Consider the following 18,242-nt stretch of genomic DNA (forward strand, 5'->3'; position numbering starts at 1 on the left):
CCAATCAGCGGTCTTCATGGGCGTATTCGTTGGATTCAGGCTTCCCTTTTGGCCGAGCAGCGTGGATCAAGGCGGTGATTCTGGGAGCAGAAACTGATTCATTCTGTGATAACAGCGACTTCTGTGAGTATTATCATGAACCTCTGTGTAAATACACGGCAATAACCAGTTTGTCTGCGCAGGTTACCTGTGATACATGCGCTCCGAGTTAATGAATTTAGCCTGGAAAAATAGAGTTAGCCCTTCAAGGCTAACTAACATGCTAGCTTGCTAACGTCAGGTCAGCTTGTTTCTCTTCGACTAAGAGTGAAAAAACAAACCGTTAAACCGGTTTAGTGTCATTTTTTATATTCATGTTGTTGTATAAATACAGTTTATGGGTCCTGTTGTTAGTTTCCATTTCTGTTCAGAGAATTAAAACACTTTACTGTCTTGAAAATATCACAAATGAGCTTAAAAAGCAGTTTTAATAAACCAATCACTATGCAGCATGTTTGTTTATTCAAAGCCAGAAAGAAATTAGATACTGTACAATTTTAGGTGATTTCTTCACACTTCATAAGACAGAAACAAATGTACTAAAATACAGAAAGGAAAAAAAAGAAATGATGTAATATGTAAATGAGTGGGATGAAGAAAAACGTATTTTCTCCCGACATTCCCATTCCTTTGTAAGTTATATGGCTGCTGCCATTTACAGCTTGGTATGATCATAAAATCCTACTTTATGTAAAACTCACGACATGTTTTTGAAGTACAAAGAGATGCTGCTGTAAACTTTTATAAAACTAATGAACAGTATAGTAAATGTAATGCATTATATCATAGGAAGTATTTAGCCCTGTTGATAATTGAGACACTGTTTGGCTGTTTCTGAGTGATTATTCCCAATAATCTAATATCTGACACAGTATCTACACCAACAGCATTTATATTTATTAGCAGGTCAAATCCCCGATGTGCTCCGTCAAGCTACATCCTGCAGTAAACCACAGTGGGGTTGATATTTCCATCCCATCATAAACAGACCCTGTAGTCAGGACAGGGACAGCAGGCTGTTTCCCATCCGACCCGTTTGGGCCCTGCAGAGCAGAGGAGATCTGCTGTGAGGGTTCCTGGTTTTCCACAGATTTTCCCCTGGATTATTAATCTCTGCACCTTTTTAACTCCACACAGCGTGATTTATGCTGAAGCTACACTTGTACAGCCACAATTCTTTTTATTCACTGTGGAAAAAGCCAAAACATTTGATATAAGAATAAAAATATTTATCTAATTGGATAAAAATAAGACAAAATCAAGAAATCATCTTGTTTTACTTAAGTTTTTGATGCATTTTGCAAAAACCTTTTATTAAATACTTTTTAACTCACAACTGTGCTGTGTGAAAATGTAGTGAATTTAAAGGTGTGGTTTGCACGCTGCTGAATGAAGGGTGCAGCTAATTGCATTGTTAAAACTCGACTGTTGATGCCAAAAGGAAAAAGATGAGACTGAAGGTCGAGATTCACACCTTAGAAATTAACCGTAGTAGAGGGAAGTTAAAGTGTTAAAGTGCCTGGTTCTCTCTTTATCCCCTAAAATCCCTTTATGTTTGGTCTGTTCAGCAGTAAAGCAGCTCTGCAGCAAAGAACAACTGCATTCTCATCAGTATTTTAGCCCAAACCGATGAGCTAACATCCTGTTAGCACAGGTGAAGCTGTGAAACAGCAGAAGTAAATCTAATCAGCTATGAAGGACAAGGGAATGTTTTGGGATTATTGTCTTCTTGTGTTAGAAAATGATTTTGCACCAGATGCAGGAAGCTGCAGCTGAGAATATTACAGCTAAAGGAGCAGCTGAAGGCTCAGCTGCAGAAAAGAAAGCTTCAGGATGTGCAGTAGGGTCCAGAAAGCCCTGCAGAACCATGTGGCCACCACTGCAGTGCTTCCTCAACATCACGAGGAGAATGATTGTGTCTGAGAAAAGCATTAACTGAAATCCTACAAGAAGAACAACGAGGGAAAGCAGAAGACTAGTGCAGCCTTATTTTTTATGCTACATTCTCCTCCTGATTGCTGTTTGGCAAATGAAAAGACCACAACTGTTTTTTTCTGTCCCTTGCATGGAAGAACATGAAGCCGCCTTAAAATCTTTGTCTGAGATTCCTCCTTAAAAGGGACTGATTATGCAAAATTCACATTTTACATTTGGGTCTTTACTGCTTCTGTAAACAATCTAAGCACTTAAAAAACACCCAGACATTTTGTGGCAATAAATTGCTTTGTTTTTTTTTGTGCCTGGAAAAAGAGCCATTTCAAAGATCTCCTGATTGTTGAGTCACATTTGATGCGCACTGTATGCGCATCATACAGTGCGCATACAATCCCAGATAATGGGGTTGCCATTACCTAGCAACCCCAGTCGAGCCTAGTCCGTTACCTAGCAACCCAAGCTGAGCTCCAGCATGTTTGGACAGCTGGTTTTGCCGCTACTGGAAAAGACAAGAGTTTTGTTGTGGACTTACCATCCAGAAACCTCTTGCCGCATCCTTTTTGATTGTGCAGGAAGCTCTATTAATGCTTTTCAAAGACGTACAGATATGTATTTATGCCTCTGTTTGAAGCCACTTTTTGTGTGTGAAACCCAGCAACGTATTTAGATTTAAAGTGACAAGACTCCCTAAAACAGCTCATTCTGAAAGGAGCTCAAAGCAGGCAGAAGTGAGCAGAATGAAATCTTATTGTCTAAGAATCATTTTGTGCAAAAAATGTAATGAACATGTTTTGTATAGACCATTTACCTTGTTACCTTCCTTTTTTGTTCTTCAGAAAGCTGATTCAGAATGGATTCGTCTTTGAGTGCAGCTCAAATTCGGCAAAAGTTTATCGACTTTTTCATCCGTTATGAGCACCAGTATGTTCACTCCTCGTCCACCATTCCTCTGGACGATCCCACGCTGCTGTTCGCCAACGCCGGCATGAACCAGGTAGAAGCTGGGAGATGTCCAACCTTTTCTTCTGACTATTATTAAACTGAAAGGAGAGCAGAGCTCAGAGGTGTTTCATTTTGTCGTTTATTTTTTCTGCTAGTTCAAGCCGATCTTCCTGAACACCATCGACCCGTCTCATCCCATGGCCAAGCTGCGGCGCGCGGCCAACACTCAGAAATGCATTCGTGCCGGAGGAAAACACAACGACCTGGACGACGTCGGGAAAGATGTCTACCACCACACCTTCTTTGAGATGCTGGGGTCCTGGTCCTTTGGGGACTACTTTAAGGTACGGACGCTTGTTTAGTCTGTCAGAAATGAGACGAACTGAAGATGGAAAGTCCTCGACGATTTCCTCTTTCTGCCCTCAGCAACTGGCCTGTAAGATGGCTCTGGAGCTGCTGACTGAGGAGTTCGGGATTCCCATCGATCGGCTGTATGTCACCTACTTTGGGGGAAACGCCGACGCAGGCCTGGAGCCCGACCTGGAGTGCAAACAGATCTGGATGGATCTGGGGTGAGTCTGATTTTTAACTTGCTGTGATATTTTAGATGCAAGGCTTTCACCTCTAACTAAAGAAATTTATATGTAAATGTCAAAATTCACACTGAAATATAAACATAGAACCCTAAAAAACCTATTAGACAGTTTATCAGCAACAAAAAAGTTGATTTGTTGGGGCTTAGTTGCATTTGAAGTGGAGTTGATACCGAAATAAAGATGGCGGAACCATCCCAGAACAAGAAGGAGAAAAAGTCCAAACAGAGTCCGTTGTGGTATTCAAAATGCACTGTATGCGGTTCTGTTCAGAAATATAAACACACTCCTTAAGTTTCACCTTAATGATAAATCCATTTCGTTGTGCGATGTTGCTGCAGTGTGGACGAGGCTCGCATCCTGCCGGGAAGCATGAAGGATAATTTCTGGGAGATGGGAGACACCGGCCCCTGCGGCCCCTGCAGTGAGATCCATTACGATCGGATCGGAGGGAGAGACGCGTCTCACCTGGTGAACATGGACGACCCCAACGTGCTTGAGATCTGGAACCTGGTGTTCATCCAGTTCAACAGGTAGGTCCGGTCAGACGTACCAAGCAGTTGGGTTCGTGCTAGAAATGATTGAAAATGCTTGAATTTCAATTTGGTATTTTAAAGGTTTGGAAAGTGCTGGATTTCTTTCCAAAGGCCTTAAAGTGGTTGATATTCAAACTGCAATCTAATGTTTGCTGGAAACCTCAATAAAACGACAGACAATTTTTTTCTCATTGTCTGAAGTTTAGTCAGACTAAACTTTTCTTGTTTTAAGTCTGTTAGAATTACTAAAGTCATTTCTATTTGCAGAGAGTCGGAGACGGAGCTGAAGCCTCTGCCTAAGAAGAGCATCGACACTGGGATGGGTCTGGAGCGCCTGGTCTCCGTCCTCCAGAACAAAATGTCCAACTACGACACCGACCTCTTCGTCCCGTATTTTGAGGCCATCCAGAAGGTACGAGAAAACACCTGGATTATTCCTCACCGAAGACACAAACTGCAACTTTAACAAACAACAGAGGACTTTACTCACAAAAATCAGGATGTGTAAAAACAGATTTTAGGTTTTAAAAGATACAAAATGCCATTCCTACAGAAAGAAAAGAGCTAAACCTGTTGCAGTAACCAATTAATGGCACTATAAACTAAAATGTAATTTCCATTATGATGATTAATATTTTTTGAAGAGCAATTTTGTTTACATACATAAAATAATAACAGAACAATAAATAAGTTCAAAATAAAAACAAAAACAACCAAAGCAGGAATGAAGGAATTATGGTCCTTTAATGTTCTTCTATTATTGGATATTTAAATATCTTCTAATTCCAGTGTGGAGTGTTTTTACGTAACTAAAGTTTATTCAATTTTAAGAGAGCAAACATGTATTATTAATCCATAATCACTTGAGAATATTTGAAGCTAAATATTGTCGTTCTAGGACCACATATTTTTCAGGAATGTGTTTTTGACAGCAGATTGTTCTGCAGAATAAATTGGAAATGATTTTTTCCTCAGGGTACGGGGGCTCGACCTTACACCGGTAAAGTTGGCGCTGATGATGTTGACGGCATCGACATGGCGTACCGCGTCCTCGCCGACCACGCCCGCACCATCACCATCTCTCTGTCGGACGGCGGGCGGCCCGACAACACGGGCAGAGGGTGCGTGGGAACCATTTTAAAATTTTTAAATCTGTTTAGGTTTATACAATTCAAATCAGAACTTAAACAGAGACCAGTGATTAAACACAAGAACCAAAAAACTGATTAGTTTACAGAATTATCTATAATCTATGTACCTTAAAGACTTTCACCATGTTCCATCTAGAGATGCACCGATCCACTTTTTTCAAATCTGATACCGATATCTCCAGTTCAGTATTGGCCGATCTCGATTCGATACAGAAAAACATCATTGAATTGACTTGTTTTTTTGTTTTTTTTTATTAAATAATTTTTAATAATAAAGAAACAGAAACTGACAAAAACAATAGGTTGACTACCTTGGTCAAAAATAAAAATAAACCGCAACAAACCGTCTTTCAAAAGGTTTAAAAAGTGCAATTAGAACAGCTAAATATAATGTAAATTAATAATAAAGCATAGAATTAAACTGAGTAGATTTGCCACATTGTCACCGATACCAATCTAGAATTTTTTTTCAATATTGAGACCGATACAGATATAAATATCTGATCAGTGCAGCTCTGATTAAAAAGATCCATTTTTATTTTATAAGACGCATTTTTTCCATCATACACACCATTTCTAGTCTTTGTTTCCACTCAGTTGTTGACCTAGGTTTTTGGGGGGAATCAACAATAGTTTGTAGAGTGTTTTAATTGTTTATTGCTCCACCTTTTCACCGTCCTCTCTGTGGGTTTCTGTCCAGCTACGTGTTGAGGAGGATCCTGCGTCGTGCGGTTCGTTATTCCCATGAGAAGCTCGGCGCTCAGAGGGGATTCTTCGCCTCTCTGGTGGATGTGGTGGTTGATTCTCTGGTGAGAGTTTCATCTCATATCTTTGTTTAATCTTGTTTTATATATTAAGTGCATATCGTACAGATGTAGGTGAAAAACAATGCTGGAAAATAATGGACTTGCTGAACTGAAATCAACACCGTGTGCCGGTCTATCTTTCTTTCAGTTTTCTTTTCTTTTTTTACTTTGCAATAATTTGCGATAAATTTGCTATAAATCTGTAGGGCGACGCTTTCCCAGAGTTGAGGAAAGACCCAGAAATGGTGAAGGATGTCATAAACGAGGAGGAGACGCAGTTCCTCAAAACGCTCAGCAGAGGGCGCCGCATCCTGGACAGGAAGATCATGAGCCTGGGAGACTGCAAGACGATCCCGGGTGAGTTTGAGTTTAGATGCAAGAATTTAGTGAAAACTTGGACCTTGCTGTCCTGTTTCTCCTCTTTTTTAATCTGGAAATTTCTAAACATCTGGAGGATTTTACAGATTAAGATTTAATATTTGGGAAATCTGTTTTTTTTTTTCATGAATTTATATCGGCCAGCTAAAGTTTAAACCCAGAGCTGCTGGAACGGGCCGAACCTCATCTCTAATCTCTTATTGAGTGTTTCAGTCAGTTGTTTCACATTGAGAAAAGGTTGATTACAAGATGCAAACATTCATAATTCTTTCCATAATCCAGGTAATAGTACAACAGTCCTGTGGTTGAATGCTTTGCTGCATTATGAACGTAGCTTCAGGTGCGTTTGTCTCCTGATGCTTTAACCGGCCGCCACGTTTCCCCAGGTGACACAGCATGGCTGCTGTACGACACGTACGGCTTCCCTCTGGACCTGACCTCGCTCATCGCCGAGGAGAAGGGCATGGAGGTGAACCTGGCTGCGTTCGAGGAGGAGAAAAAAGCTGCACAGGTGAGAAGGAAGCAGAAATAAAAACTAATCAACTTGCACACAATTATCAGTTAATGGTTTATTAAATTAAAATCGGTTCCAGTTAAACTAATGACGTCCGCGCAGTCGTTGTCTTAGTGTTGGAGTTCAGCCGCCATCTACTCCAACATATTTTTACTCAAGTAAAAGGTTAAAGAAGTTACGCAAAGTAACAGTAAAAAAATATTTGGTAAAAATTTAATTATAAATCATTTTATGTTTCCAAATTATGAAATATTATCAGATGAAAAATGATCAAAAATGAAACATTTTGGTATTTTAAAGATTAAATTGACAATAATTTATACAAGTAACAAAAGATGACAAAATCAGGCAAATAAAATATTCCAAATAAGTTTCTTTAAATAAAAAACTTATGAAACTTTACCAAATTCTGCAGGTGTGTGTCGATTCTAGTGAATTTCTGGTTAAAACATGTTTGTTTTTCACTCAGTTGGCAGAAAATCCAGAAATTTTACCAAAGTAAGAGTAGAAATAGTCGACAATAGAATTACTCAAATAAAATAAAAAGTACAACGTAGTAAAAAAATACTCCTAAAAGTAATTTTTTTTTTCTTTCCAAAAAAGTTACTGAAGTAAATGTAACTAGTTACTACCCAACTCTGGATTTAAACCCTTCGGAGCAAATGATTTGTTTTGTGTTTGTGCTCTGACTCTCTGCCTGATTATTCTGTCAGTTTCCAAGTCAAACCTGTAACTTGTTGTGTTTTTTCAGCTGAAGTCTCAGGGCAAAGGAGCTGGAGGCGAGGACCACATCATGCTGGACATCTACGCCATCGAGGAGCTGAGGAACCAGCAGGTTCCGGCCACAGACGACTCTCCCAAATACAGATACGCCTCAGAGGAGAACGGGAACTACGGTTGGTGACGCTCCGCCGGCGTGCTCCGGCTGCGTTCACAGATGCTGACGGTTTCTGTCGTCTTAAGAGTTTCGGCCGACCTCCGCCACGGTGCTGGCTCTGCGGCGGGACCGCGCCTTCTGCCAGGAGGTGACCACGGGTCAGGAGTGCGGCGTGCTGCTGGACCAGACGTCCTTCTACGCGGAGCAGGGCGGCCAGACGTTCGACGAGGGGTACATGCTGCGGGAGGACGACAGCTCTGAGGATGTAGGTGCCACTAACGCAGTTAAACATGGACCGTTCATTATGCTGGGAATATTTGGCTTAAAAATAACATTTCAGATATTTTAATACCAGTTTTATAATTTTTTTTTCACTTTCTTTTCTAAAAAAGAAATTACAAAGTAAATATTTTCAAAAAGTGTTTTTTATTTGAGTTGTACGATGGAGTATTAGGGCTGAACTACAACAACAAATTTTGCTGGACGATAAAACTGTACACATCCTCATTTTGCAAACGAGTGTTCCTTTATTTTTAATCAGTTTTATTTTAAAGATTAGAAATGGGGGTCGTGTAACAGCTCTAAATGACTTTTTTAGTTGAAAGTTTTTTAATTAAATTTTATACAAGCAGAAGTTTTATTTGACAGAAAATAGTCAGATTCTGATCTCTGATCCGTCAATCACAATGAAATGTGGTTGAATATTTTCACTAAGAGAAGCAGTACTCGTTATTTTCAGTTCTCTGCTGGTTCTGGTTTTGACCACAGGTTTGCTGTGTTTATTTTCTTTGTTTCTCTGTAGCGGATGGAGTTCACCGTGAAGAACACGCAGGTTCGGGGCGGTTACGTTCTCCACATCGGAACCGTCTACGGAACCCTGAAAGTCGGAGACCGGGTCACTCTGCATATCGACGAGGTGGAAAATCTTGGTTTTCTCATTCGTTCTGACTTCTCCATCTCTGCAGCTAGAAACGACAAACATTTGTGTTTCCAGGCTCGCAGGCGGCCGATCATGAGCAACCACACGGCCACGCACATCTTGAACTTCGCTCTGCGCTGCGTTTTGGGCGAGGCGGACCAGAGGGGCTCCCTGGTCGCTCCGGATCGCCTGCGCTTCGACTTCACGGCTAAAGGAGCTCTGAGCACCGGAGAGATCCGCCGGACCGAGGAGATCGCTTGTGCCATGATAAAAGAGGCAAAGGTTGGTGAAATGATTCAGATTTAAGCTTAATAATAATGCTTTGATTTTTGGAATCTTGTTTTTCTTTAAAATCTAAGTTAAGATAATCTAAACCAGGGATTAGTCATGATGAATCGATTACTGAAATAATCGTAAACTAATTTATTAATCAATTGGTCTTTAACAGGGAGCATACAGACTTCATTTGGTGAAAGAACAACACAGTCAGAGCAGTAATTAAGCCAAAACTGTACAAAAAATATAAATATTTTGCATTTAATATTAAAAATCTTCTTTGTGTGTTTTACTCAAAACTCCTCCAATAGCAGATTTGGCTTCACCTGGTTCAAATTATGTAAATAAAATAAAATCTCCTTTTGAGCACCTTTTGCTATCCAATTATTAATAAAAATAAAAATTAACAGATTAGTAGACAGTACTTTTTCTAATATTGTGTAAATAAAGGCTCAGATATAATAATCAAATACAAACTGTATGTGGTGACCTAAATAAATTAGGTTGGTTTAAATTTTAGATAACATTTATATTAGATAAAGTAAATCTGGTTAATTTAAGTTTAGCTTGTTTAGGTTGGCCAGAAACCGACAAACTTAAGTCGGGCTACGTTGACAAAAGTCCAGTTAGAGCCATATAAACCACGTTCTATGGAACTAAATTAGGGCAAAAAAGTTTGTTCAAACAAAAAAATGTTAAAACTATATTAAAAATATTTTGATACTACTTTTCAGTTTCAGATCAATTTTTTTGTTTTTTTTCTCCAACTTGTAAATTCTAATTTTGTAATTATGAAGGATGTTTGTCACTAAGGCGTATCATAATAAGAACTACTGGTCCATCCAGACAGATTGATCCACAGGAGTTTCAGTCAATGCTCTTTAGTATTACTTGCTTCTTTAGTTGTTATAATTCAGGGTTAAAAAGTTGTAAATTTGTGTGTCTTAAATTAAAGCCTTAAAATGTCTTAAATTCATGAATGTAGCCTTAATTGTGGCTAACTTATTCACGGATCTTGAATTTTGTCGTGGCAAGACTATTTAATCTCATTATTCCATGTAGGTTTTTTTTCACCTGCTCTTTCTATCTGGCAAAAGTTGTGTGCGGACATCTTCACTCACTGAGTCACAGTCTCAAGGCCTTAAGTTAAGGCTAACAGTAAATAGCTGCTAATACTTGCTAGCTAGCTAGAGAGCCGTGTGCCATGTGAGAAGCACAAAAATAATTCCCACAGCCACAAAGAGACCCCAGAAATGTCACCATTTTGGTCTCCTGAATGTCTTTTGTACATCTCTGTTGTGATACAAGTCTTAAATTTTATTCATAGAGGTCTTAAAAAGTCTTAAATTTCATTTAACTTTGAAATCTATCCATAAACGGCGCCATATGTTATTATTTCAGTAAGCAGAGCATCACTGTGTGACATCAACGTTGTTCTTCTGCGCATTTGGGTCGCTTTGGGGTTGGAAACGGTTTGCATTTAATTAGTAGACTGAACAACGCAAAAAAAAATTTAAAACATCTGAATTAAGCGTCTAGATTTGCTGTGTGAATATGAAAGTCCAAAACAAACCCTCTGAAGTTCTGTAAACAGATTTCTTTAATCAAACAGGATCACAAACAGGAAAAAGTCAATAGTTTTAAAATTGTAATTTTGTGATGAGATTTAACCGCTGGTCGCTCCGCAGCCGGTGTACGCCATGGAGACCCCGCTGGCTGAGGCCAAGGCCATCCAGGGTCTGCGCGCCGTGTTCGATGAGACCTACCCCGACCCGGTCCGAGTCGTCTCCATCGGCATCCCGGTCCAGGAGCTGCTCGACGACCCCAACAGTCCCGCCGGGTCCCTCACCTCCATCGAGTTCTGCGGCGGAACGTGAGTAGAGAGCATGATTAGGTTGGATAAATAACATATCTGTTTGCAAATACAGAGAAATATGGAAAAATATGGCAGGGGCTTCAACAATAAATATATTAGTACAAAACAAAAATGACCAATTAAAAATATTCAAGAATCAGACGAAATATAAGTATCATGTTTGTTTTTTTATTTGTATTTCTTTTTTGTTTTGGGTTTTGTCTTGTCTGTCTTCTGTCTGGGAGAGGGATTGGGTTGTTTTGCATTCTTGGTAAATAACCCTTGTTTCTTTGTTCAAATACACGTCAAAATTCATAAATAAAAATGGAAAAAATATTAAATAACCTGCAGCATCCAGATGTTTTCACAGCTTTTTTTAGTTCAGTTTCCTTAATAGGCTGAAGATGATGAAAATTTACTATTGTAAATATAAAATTTGCCAATTATAATAATAATGTGTTAATATTCTTACCATGAAAACAAAAAATAAGATAAAATTATTTTATTTAACTAAAGTTTTTATTTCTTTCCAGAATAAATGACTGGCTGTTTCTGGAAGCTCAGTTGGGATTTATTTAATATATTCCATCATTTATTGACATATCTTGGCAGTAACTAGCTACATTTACTCGATTACATTTACTTGAGCAATTCTATTAAGAGTATTTTTACTTTGCTGCACTTTTTTCTTTTACTTGAATAAAATACTTTACTCATCTCTAAATATTGATAAAATTCTCAGTTTAAAGATGACATCTCTCATTTTGATTTAACAAAGGTTTTTGAATATTTTTCCACAATAAATCAATAAATGAATTTTTCCAATAGAAAAAGGTTGAAGGGATGGAAATAGTTTTGTTTTCATAACTAGAAGGAAAACAAACTTTACATCTTTCTTACAGCAGGTGGCGCCGTTGTTCCATTTTATGGAATGTCAAAAATGCTCAAGATTCACAAATTTCAACCTGCAAATTACAGAAAACCAAGAGATCTTTACTTCCCACAGCCAGCCATCACCATCCACAGTAACTCTTTGATTAAATGAGCTACAGCAACATTTAATTTTCTTTAGTATCAATAAAGTATTTTTGAATTTGAAAACTTAAATAATTCCAACAGGAGAAAAACAGCAATGAAGCAAGAATGCACAAGAAATTATGGGTAAAAAGTAAGTAAACTCCAAAAATACATACATCATCAGATTAATTTGGCAGTAGAGCTCAAACGATTAATCGGATTAATTGTGATTAATCGATTTTTGTCAACTAATTTATTCGTTAACTGGAGTATAGAGACTCAATACAAAACCAGAAGCTGAAAAAACAGCATATGAAGAGAAATAATAAAGCCACAACTGTAAAAAAAACAAACAAACATTTTGTATTTAAGATGAGCAAAGACCATTCTTTGTAAATATGTTTCACTCACAGCTCCTCCAGTGGCAGCTTCAGCTACACCTGGTTCAGATTCTGTAAAATAAATAAAAATCGACGGTCAGAAAATGAGCATCAGAAATAATAACTTGTATTTTAGTTTTTCTTTCTTTTATTCACCAATTAGTTTATGTAAAACAAACATTACAGACTTTAAAAAAAGAGGGTTAGGTAAGAACAAATAACAGCATAAAAAACAAACCAACACAAAGGTTTACATCCAGAATATAATCAATGGTGTCACAACAGAAAAAATGAAATTGTCTTTACATTTGTGGGTTTGAATAAACTTTTTACTTTTAATCTTGGAAAATTTTTCTGATTTGCATCATTATTTTCCGATTCCCTAATATTCATTGATTAACGTAGTGTTGTGGATATTTTGGGTACAAGTGGAAAAGGAGAGTCAGAAAAGTAAATAAGGTGAAGAATTAAAGATGGTGCATGTTTTTTCTCAGCTTCTCCAACTTTCTGAGGCGCCCACTGCGCCCCCTGGTGGTCCCCACAGTTAGTTTCTTTAAAAGCTGACGGTTGCTGCTGTATTTCTGTTATTAAAGTATTAAATTCCTGCTGCGATGCGCCTGATGCCTCCTGCTGTCGCTCTGAATCTGCCGCCTCTTCTCCTCCGTCTTCCTGCTGCTGCTTCCTGCTCTCTTATCTGCAGCTCGGTCAGTAACGCGCCGCTGTCTCCGTTATCCGCAGCCATCTGCAGAACTCGGCTCACGCTGCGCCGTTCGTCATCGTTTCAGAGGAGGCCATCGCTAAGGGCATCCGCCGCATCGTCGCCGTGACGGGAGCTGAAGCCCAGAAGGTCGGAGATTCGCACAATGCAAATTAAAAATATAAAAACAAATCCATCCCACAATAATGCACTTATTATGTCGTCACCTTCCTTTTTTTTCTTTGCCTAAATTATCTTTTAGGAAAAAAGAGTTCATGATTCTTTTTAGTCTGTTTCTGTCAAAATATTTTTTAGTACAAATATTTTTTAACTTAAATAATCTGTTAGGAAAAAAGAGCTGGTGATTTTATTTATTTATTTATTTATTTATTTTTTTAACCTAAATCACTATTGATTTGTGTCTTCTTTTTTTTTTTGAGTCGGGGCTAATTAATTTTTTAGGAGAAAAATTTACGTGATTTATTTATTTTTTTCCTAAATCATTATTGATTTTTTTCTCTTTTCTTGTCGATAATTTAACAGCAAAAAGTATTTTTGAATTGAAAATTTTGCTTATTTTGTCCATTTTTATTGAGTCTTCAGTCAAAAGGTGATTAATTAATTACAGATCCTGCAATAAAGTGAATTTAAAATTTGTGCTGGAGTCCAACTAATATATAATATAATTATATTCTTATTTCGGTTGCTGATTGGCAATTTTTTTCTGAATTTAACAACAAAAGAATTGAACACAAAAGTAGGAAAAAGGTTTAATTTTTAAGTTTTGCTGGTGAAACTTTAATAAGATTGAAATTGGAGTTGAAAGGAAAAGTTTTCCAACTCTCCACCGACACTGAAGACATTTTATTTTATTGTCTTTGATCTTCCTCAATGGATTTTGCTTTGTTCTTGTTTTTTCTTCTGCTTTGACTCTTTTCCTCTTCGTTTTAATGCAGGCCCATCGGAAAGCCGACACCCTGCATCTGTCCCTGTCCGCTCTGGGAGACAAAGTGAAGCAGCAGACGTGCCCAAACAAAGACGTGCAGAAAGAAATCGCCGACATGACAGAGGTGGGCGGAGTCTCGGCGCTTCAGAGCCGCTCTTTGCGTTTCCGTTTTAACGATTCTGTGTCGCCTGCAGTCCATAGGCACGGCCCTGATCTCTCAGTGGCAGAAGGACGAGATGAGGGAGACGTTGAAGGCTCTGAAGAAGACCATGGACGATCTGGACCGCAGCTACAAGGCCGACATCCAGAAGAGAGTCCTGGAGAAGACGAAGGAGGAGATAGAGAACAAGCCCAACCAGCCGCTGCTCATCATGGAAATGGAAACTGGAGCCTCAGCGAAGGTAAACGGCTGGATTTAATCACTCACAGGGTTCATAAAATACTTAAAATTACATGAAGTTCAATTTGGTGTTTTTAATGTTTGAGAACTGCCTGATCCCTCTATAGACACGTTGCAGCGTCGCCCTGCTGGAGGGCAAAAAGCTGCTCGCTAACTCTGACTAGCATTGCTTTTAGCGGTTAAGTTCAGAACATAAATCTTAACTGTATAAAAGAAAGACGGACGCAATGCTTTACTACTAAATTCAGTTTAGAAAACAAGGTCAGGAAAAAGTTTTAATTAAAAAACAATATAACAAAGGACAGGGAAGTAGTTCAGTTATGCTAGCTTGACTATGACAAACGTAACATGTAGATGTGCTGTGGAATTCTTTGTTTCGGTTCAGTTATAAAGTAAAAAAAGACGAGCTATACACCAACTCTGACAAATAATCAGTGGAGCAGGTGCTTTAGTTAGCTAATCTACCACTGTGGTGTTAGCTTAGCTATTAGCAGTGGTAGCTAATCTACCACCGCGGTGTTAGCTTAGCTAATAGCAGTGGTAGCTAATCTACCACAGCAATCGCTTATTAATAATCGCAAAATATAAAACTTGAAAACATAAAACTAACAGACTGAATGTTCTGTTCTTTGGGAAACGTTTGAGTGTCTTGTTTTTTTTGGTGTTGAGTCCTGATGCATATAATGGCATTGTCAGTTGCTACGGCAACAAGTCAGCGTGCTGCATAACGTACAGAGAGAGTGAGAAAAAAAAGTGGTTTTGAGTTGTTCTGTCATGGTTTTTCTGCGTTATTTTTCCCTTTGTGGCGCACTGCACTAAATTAATAATATCTACATCTAGAGGTTTTATTTTATTTAACGAATTGTTCCATTAACTAAACGTGGCAGCGCATAACATCCAACGTTTTACTTTAATTTTTTTTATTTCAGGCTCTAAATGAGTCGCTGAAGCTGCTGAAGAGCCAGTCGCCGCAGACGGCCGCCATGTTGTTCACTGTTGACCCTGATGCTGGTAAAATCACCTGTCTGTGTCAGGTTCCTCAGGTACGACACTCATCCATACAAGTCATTCTTTACATCTGTGCATTTTTACACAAACGTGACCAAAAAATAACTTACTTACTTAAAACTGGATTTTTAGGCTATTTGGCATCAGATAAATAGGATTGTTTGATGCCAAAAATAAAAGTTTGACATATGGACCAACAATTTTTAGTTTTCCAAAGAATTAGTAACTAACAAATTGCCTTTATCTATTTTCCTACCAAATCTAAATTTAGTTTAGATTAATGTAGTTTATCTTAGTTTTGTTTAGAATCCATAAACTCATCCAGGTACAGTCTAGGTTGGTCCATCTTAGCCTTTATTGATTCTTAGTTGATGTTGATTCATGCTAATTCACTTTAGCACATGTGAAGCTACATTATGTTCTCTTTTGTAATCTTTACTTTTGTAATTTGCCTTAACTAACCTCATACTTTTTATTTATTTAGCTTTGCTAAAATGATCTTAGCCTTACTTTAGCCTATTTAACTTATAGTTTAGCTTAGCTTATTGTAGCCTCAGTGAAACTGCTTAATTTGGTTTATTAGATGATTTTTTTTATTCTAGCTAAATTTATATTACTTTTGCATGTCCCTGTGCTACGTTTTATAGGAAATCCATGGAAACATGAAAGCTGCTTTAGAAATGTTGATTGTAGATACTTTGAAACATTTCAGGAATGTTTTGATTTTGTTTTTGAACAGTCCTCCCACTGAATCCCTTCCCTCTTCTTCTGCAGGACGTGGCAAACCGCGGCCTGAAGGCCAGCGAGTGGGTTCAGGAATTGTGCCCTCTGCTGGACGGAAAAGGCGGCGGCAAAGACATGTCGGCACAGGCGACGGGCAGAAACACGCAGTGCCTGCAGGAGGCGCTACAGATGGCTAACGAGTTTGCTCGACTCAAACTGGGAGAAAACTGAAGGGAAATACTCCATTTTTGTTTTCCTCTCATTCTTTTTCTTCCCCATGTAGGTCAGACAGAAAACTGAACCACCAGATGACCAGCAGAAAATGAGCCACTCGTATTTATTGAGTCTGGATGTAGCTTGAATATGAAGCGTCTTCTCATGCACTTTTACCTGGAAGGGGATGCGTTTGCTACTTAATTGCATGTTTAAGTGAGAAGAGAAGAAAAATGCTAGCGTTAGCATCTTGCTAGCTCCATGTAGCTGAGGGAAAATAACTGAAATGACTTCAGCTCCTGATAATCCGCCCATTCTAATACTTCCTCCTTTTGAGTCTTTACACCATTGACAAGTTTTGGGTTTATTCTGTGTATCATCTGAAGCTTAATCTGATCCAAACCCGGTAGAAACTGGTTTAACATTTAAAAAAGCATAATTTTTTTATGATTTTGCTGTCAAATGATTAATGATGTCTGTGTAAAATGATGTAAACTCCCCACTGACATGTAGAGTTTCTAATCATCGTTGCTGCTTCGTGTGGATAATGATGGAATAAATCTGCCTGGCGAAAGCGTCCGCTTCCTGTGCGGTTCATTTCAGACCCGTTGATGTGAAGGTCGGCCTCGGATCGCTCGCCGAGCAAAAACCAAAAACCGTCTGAACATTAATAAGATGGACGACAGTTAATGAGCTGCCAGCCTCTCCTGATGCGGATCGACGTTCTTAAACCAACATCAAATGATCTCAGGATGGCGACTCATTTCCTGCTCATAAACTCGCTTCCTTCATCACTTGATTAGGTCCTTTTTTCCTTCTGTCCTTTTCCTACCTTCTTTTCTTAAATTCTTTTAATTTCGTCCTTGTCTCCTACTTCCTTTGTCTTTCCTTCATTGATTACCTTTTTCTTCCCTTGTGTGCTTCCTTATATCCTACTTCCTTTGTGTTTGACCTCCCTTATTGTTCTTTAAAGGTTTGTGTCCTTTTTTGTCTACTTCCCTCCTTGTGTCCTTCCTTTCTTGTTTAATTCATTCCTTGTACCTTTCCTCTCGTCTTTGTTCCTTCATTCCTTGTTTATTTCATTCTTTTTTCCTTGTTTTCCTTGTGTCCTTTTTTTCCTTTATACTATTGCTCTGTCTTTTTGTTTCCTACTTCCCTTCTTGTCCTTCCTTCCATATTTCATTCTTTCCTTTGTTGTGCTGTTCCATTGTCTTTTGTGTCCTACTTGCCTTTGTGTCCTTCCTTCCTTCCTTCCTTTCTGTTCTTTCTTGTATCCTACTTCCTTCCTTTGTCCTTCATTCTTTGTTTTTCCTCATTTTAAACTGCTCATTGTTTACATATCAGCCATAAATTTGTTTAGTTTTTAATATTTTAGAATCTAAAATGACTAAAGGTCGGAGTAAAGACGCGGCTCGGATTTTGCAGGATGAAATTCCCAGACGCTTCGTTTGAGTTTCATGAAGTTTTTATTTGCACAACAGCAGAAAAAACAAAACAGAGTGAGTCGCGTTACAGATGTGCCAGTGGTTAATACACGAGTGCTGATGTTTCCAACATGTTAAAGGATCGGACCGGGCCTGGTTTCTACGGCGAACAGAACCGCTACAGATTTATCCTTCAGCAATGAAAAATAACTTTTACTGCAGCTATTGAAACGTTTCCGGTTGTTTTTACCAAAAATTCCCAAACATTTGCTTCTGTCTGCTGACGATGCTTCAAAATATGTAAAGAAAAATCTCATTTGTTTGTTATTCACTTTTCATTAATTATTACATTCGTTTAGCAGAAATGCTGCCTCATATCCTCTGATTTAGTTGGCCAGGAGTTCTGTGGTGTAAGTTTTTATCATCAGGTAATATAATCTGATGCTTGTCATATTTTACCTAATAGTAAAACATTTCTCCTCTTTTGATAAGAAAATAGCCAATATTTTTTGTTTACCACACATCAAATGTTGTATCTGACAGCATATTAGGGCCGTTTACATGGGGGAAAGAAAAGAAAGTAAATTAAAGCCAAAAAACTCTCAAATTTTGA

At 38.3% G+C, this 18,242-nt stretch overlaps 1 protein-coding gene across 1 annotated transcript; it reads left to right on the forward strand.

Annotated features, from left to right (window-relative positions):
- The first annotated feature begins 15 nt into the window (after positions 1-15).
- aars (alanyl-tRNA synthetase) lies at positions 16-16,781 on the forward strand. The gene is made up of 20 exons (XM_005795799.3): positions 16-123; positions 2,811-2,968; positions 3,072-3,260; positions 3,343-3,488; positions 3,851-4,042; positions 4,313-4,457; positions 5,021-5,166; positions 5,897-6,005; positions 6,209-6,359; positions 6,767-6,891; positions 7,646-7,790; positions 7,858-8,036; positions 8,574-8,687; positions 8,766-8,972; positions 10,655-10,839; positions 12,957-13,065; positions 13,872-13,985; positions 14,056-14,262; positions 15,191-15,304; positions 16,044-16,781. Exons 2-20 carry the CDS (start codon positions 2,825-2,827, stop codon positions 16,221-16,223), a joined length of 2,901 nt encoding a protein of 966 aa, XP_005795856.1. The 5' UTR covers positions 16-123; positions 2,811-2,824; the 3' UTR covers positions 16,224-16,781.
- The last annotated feature ends 1,461 nt before the right edge of the window (positions 16,782-18,242 follow it).

This window comes from Xiphophorus maculatus, chromosome 2 (assembly GCF_002775205.1).
Source record: "Xiphophorus maculatus strain JP 163 A chromosome 2, X_maculatus-5.0-male, whole genome shotgun sequence".
NCBI classification, from domain to species: domain Eukaryota; kingdom Metazoa; phylum Chordata; class Actinopteri; order Cyprinodontiformes; family Poeciliidae; genus Xiphophorus; species Xiphophorus maculatus.

What these genes read in the sequence shown, in the direction of transcription:
- aars (XM_005795799.3), top strand. Translation starts at nt 2,825, where the DNA reads ATGGATTCGTCTTTGAGTGCAGCTCAAATTCGGCAAAAGTTTATCGAC. An exon ending in ATGTGGTGGTTGATTCTCTG is followed by an intron (nt 6,006 to 6,208) that starts GTGAGAGTTTCA and finishes ATAAATCTGTAG; the next exon opens with GGCGACGCTTTCCCAGAGTT. An exon ending in AGGAGAAAAAAGCTGCACAG is followed by an intron (nt 6,892 to 7,645) that starts GTGAGAAGGAAG and finishes GTGTTTTTTCAG; the next exon opens with CTGAAGTCTCAGGGCAAAGG.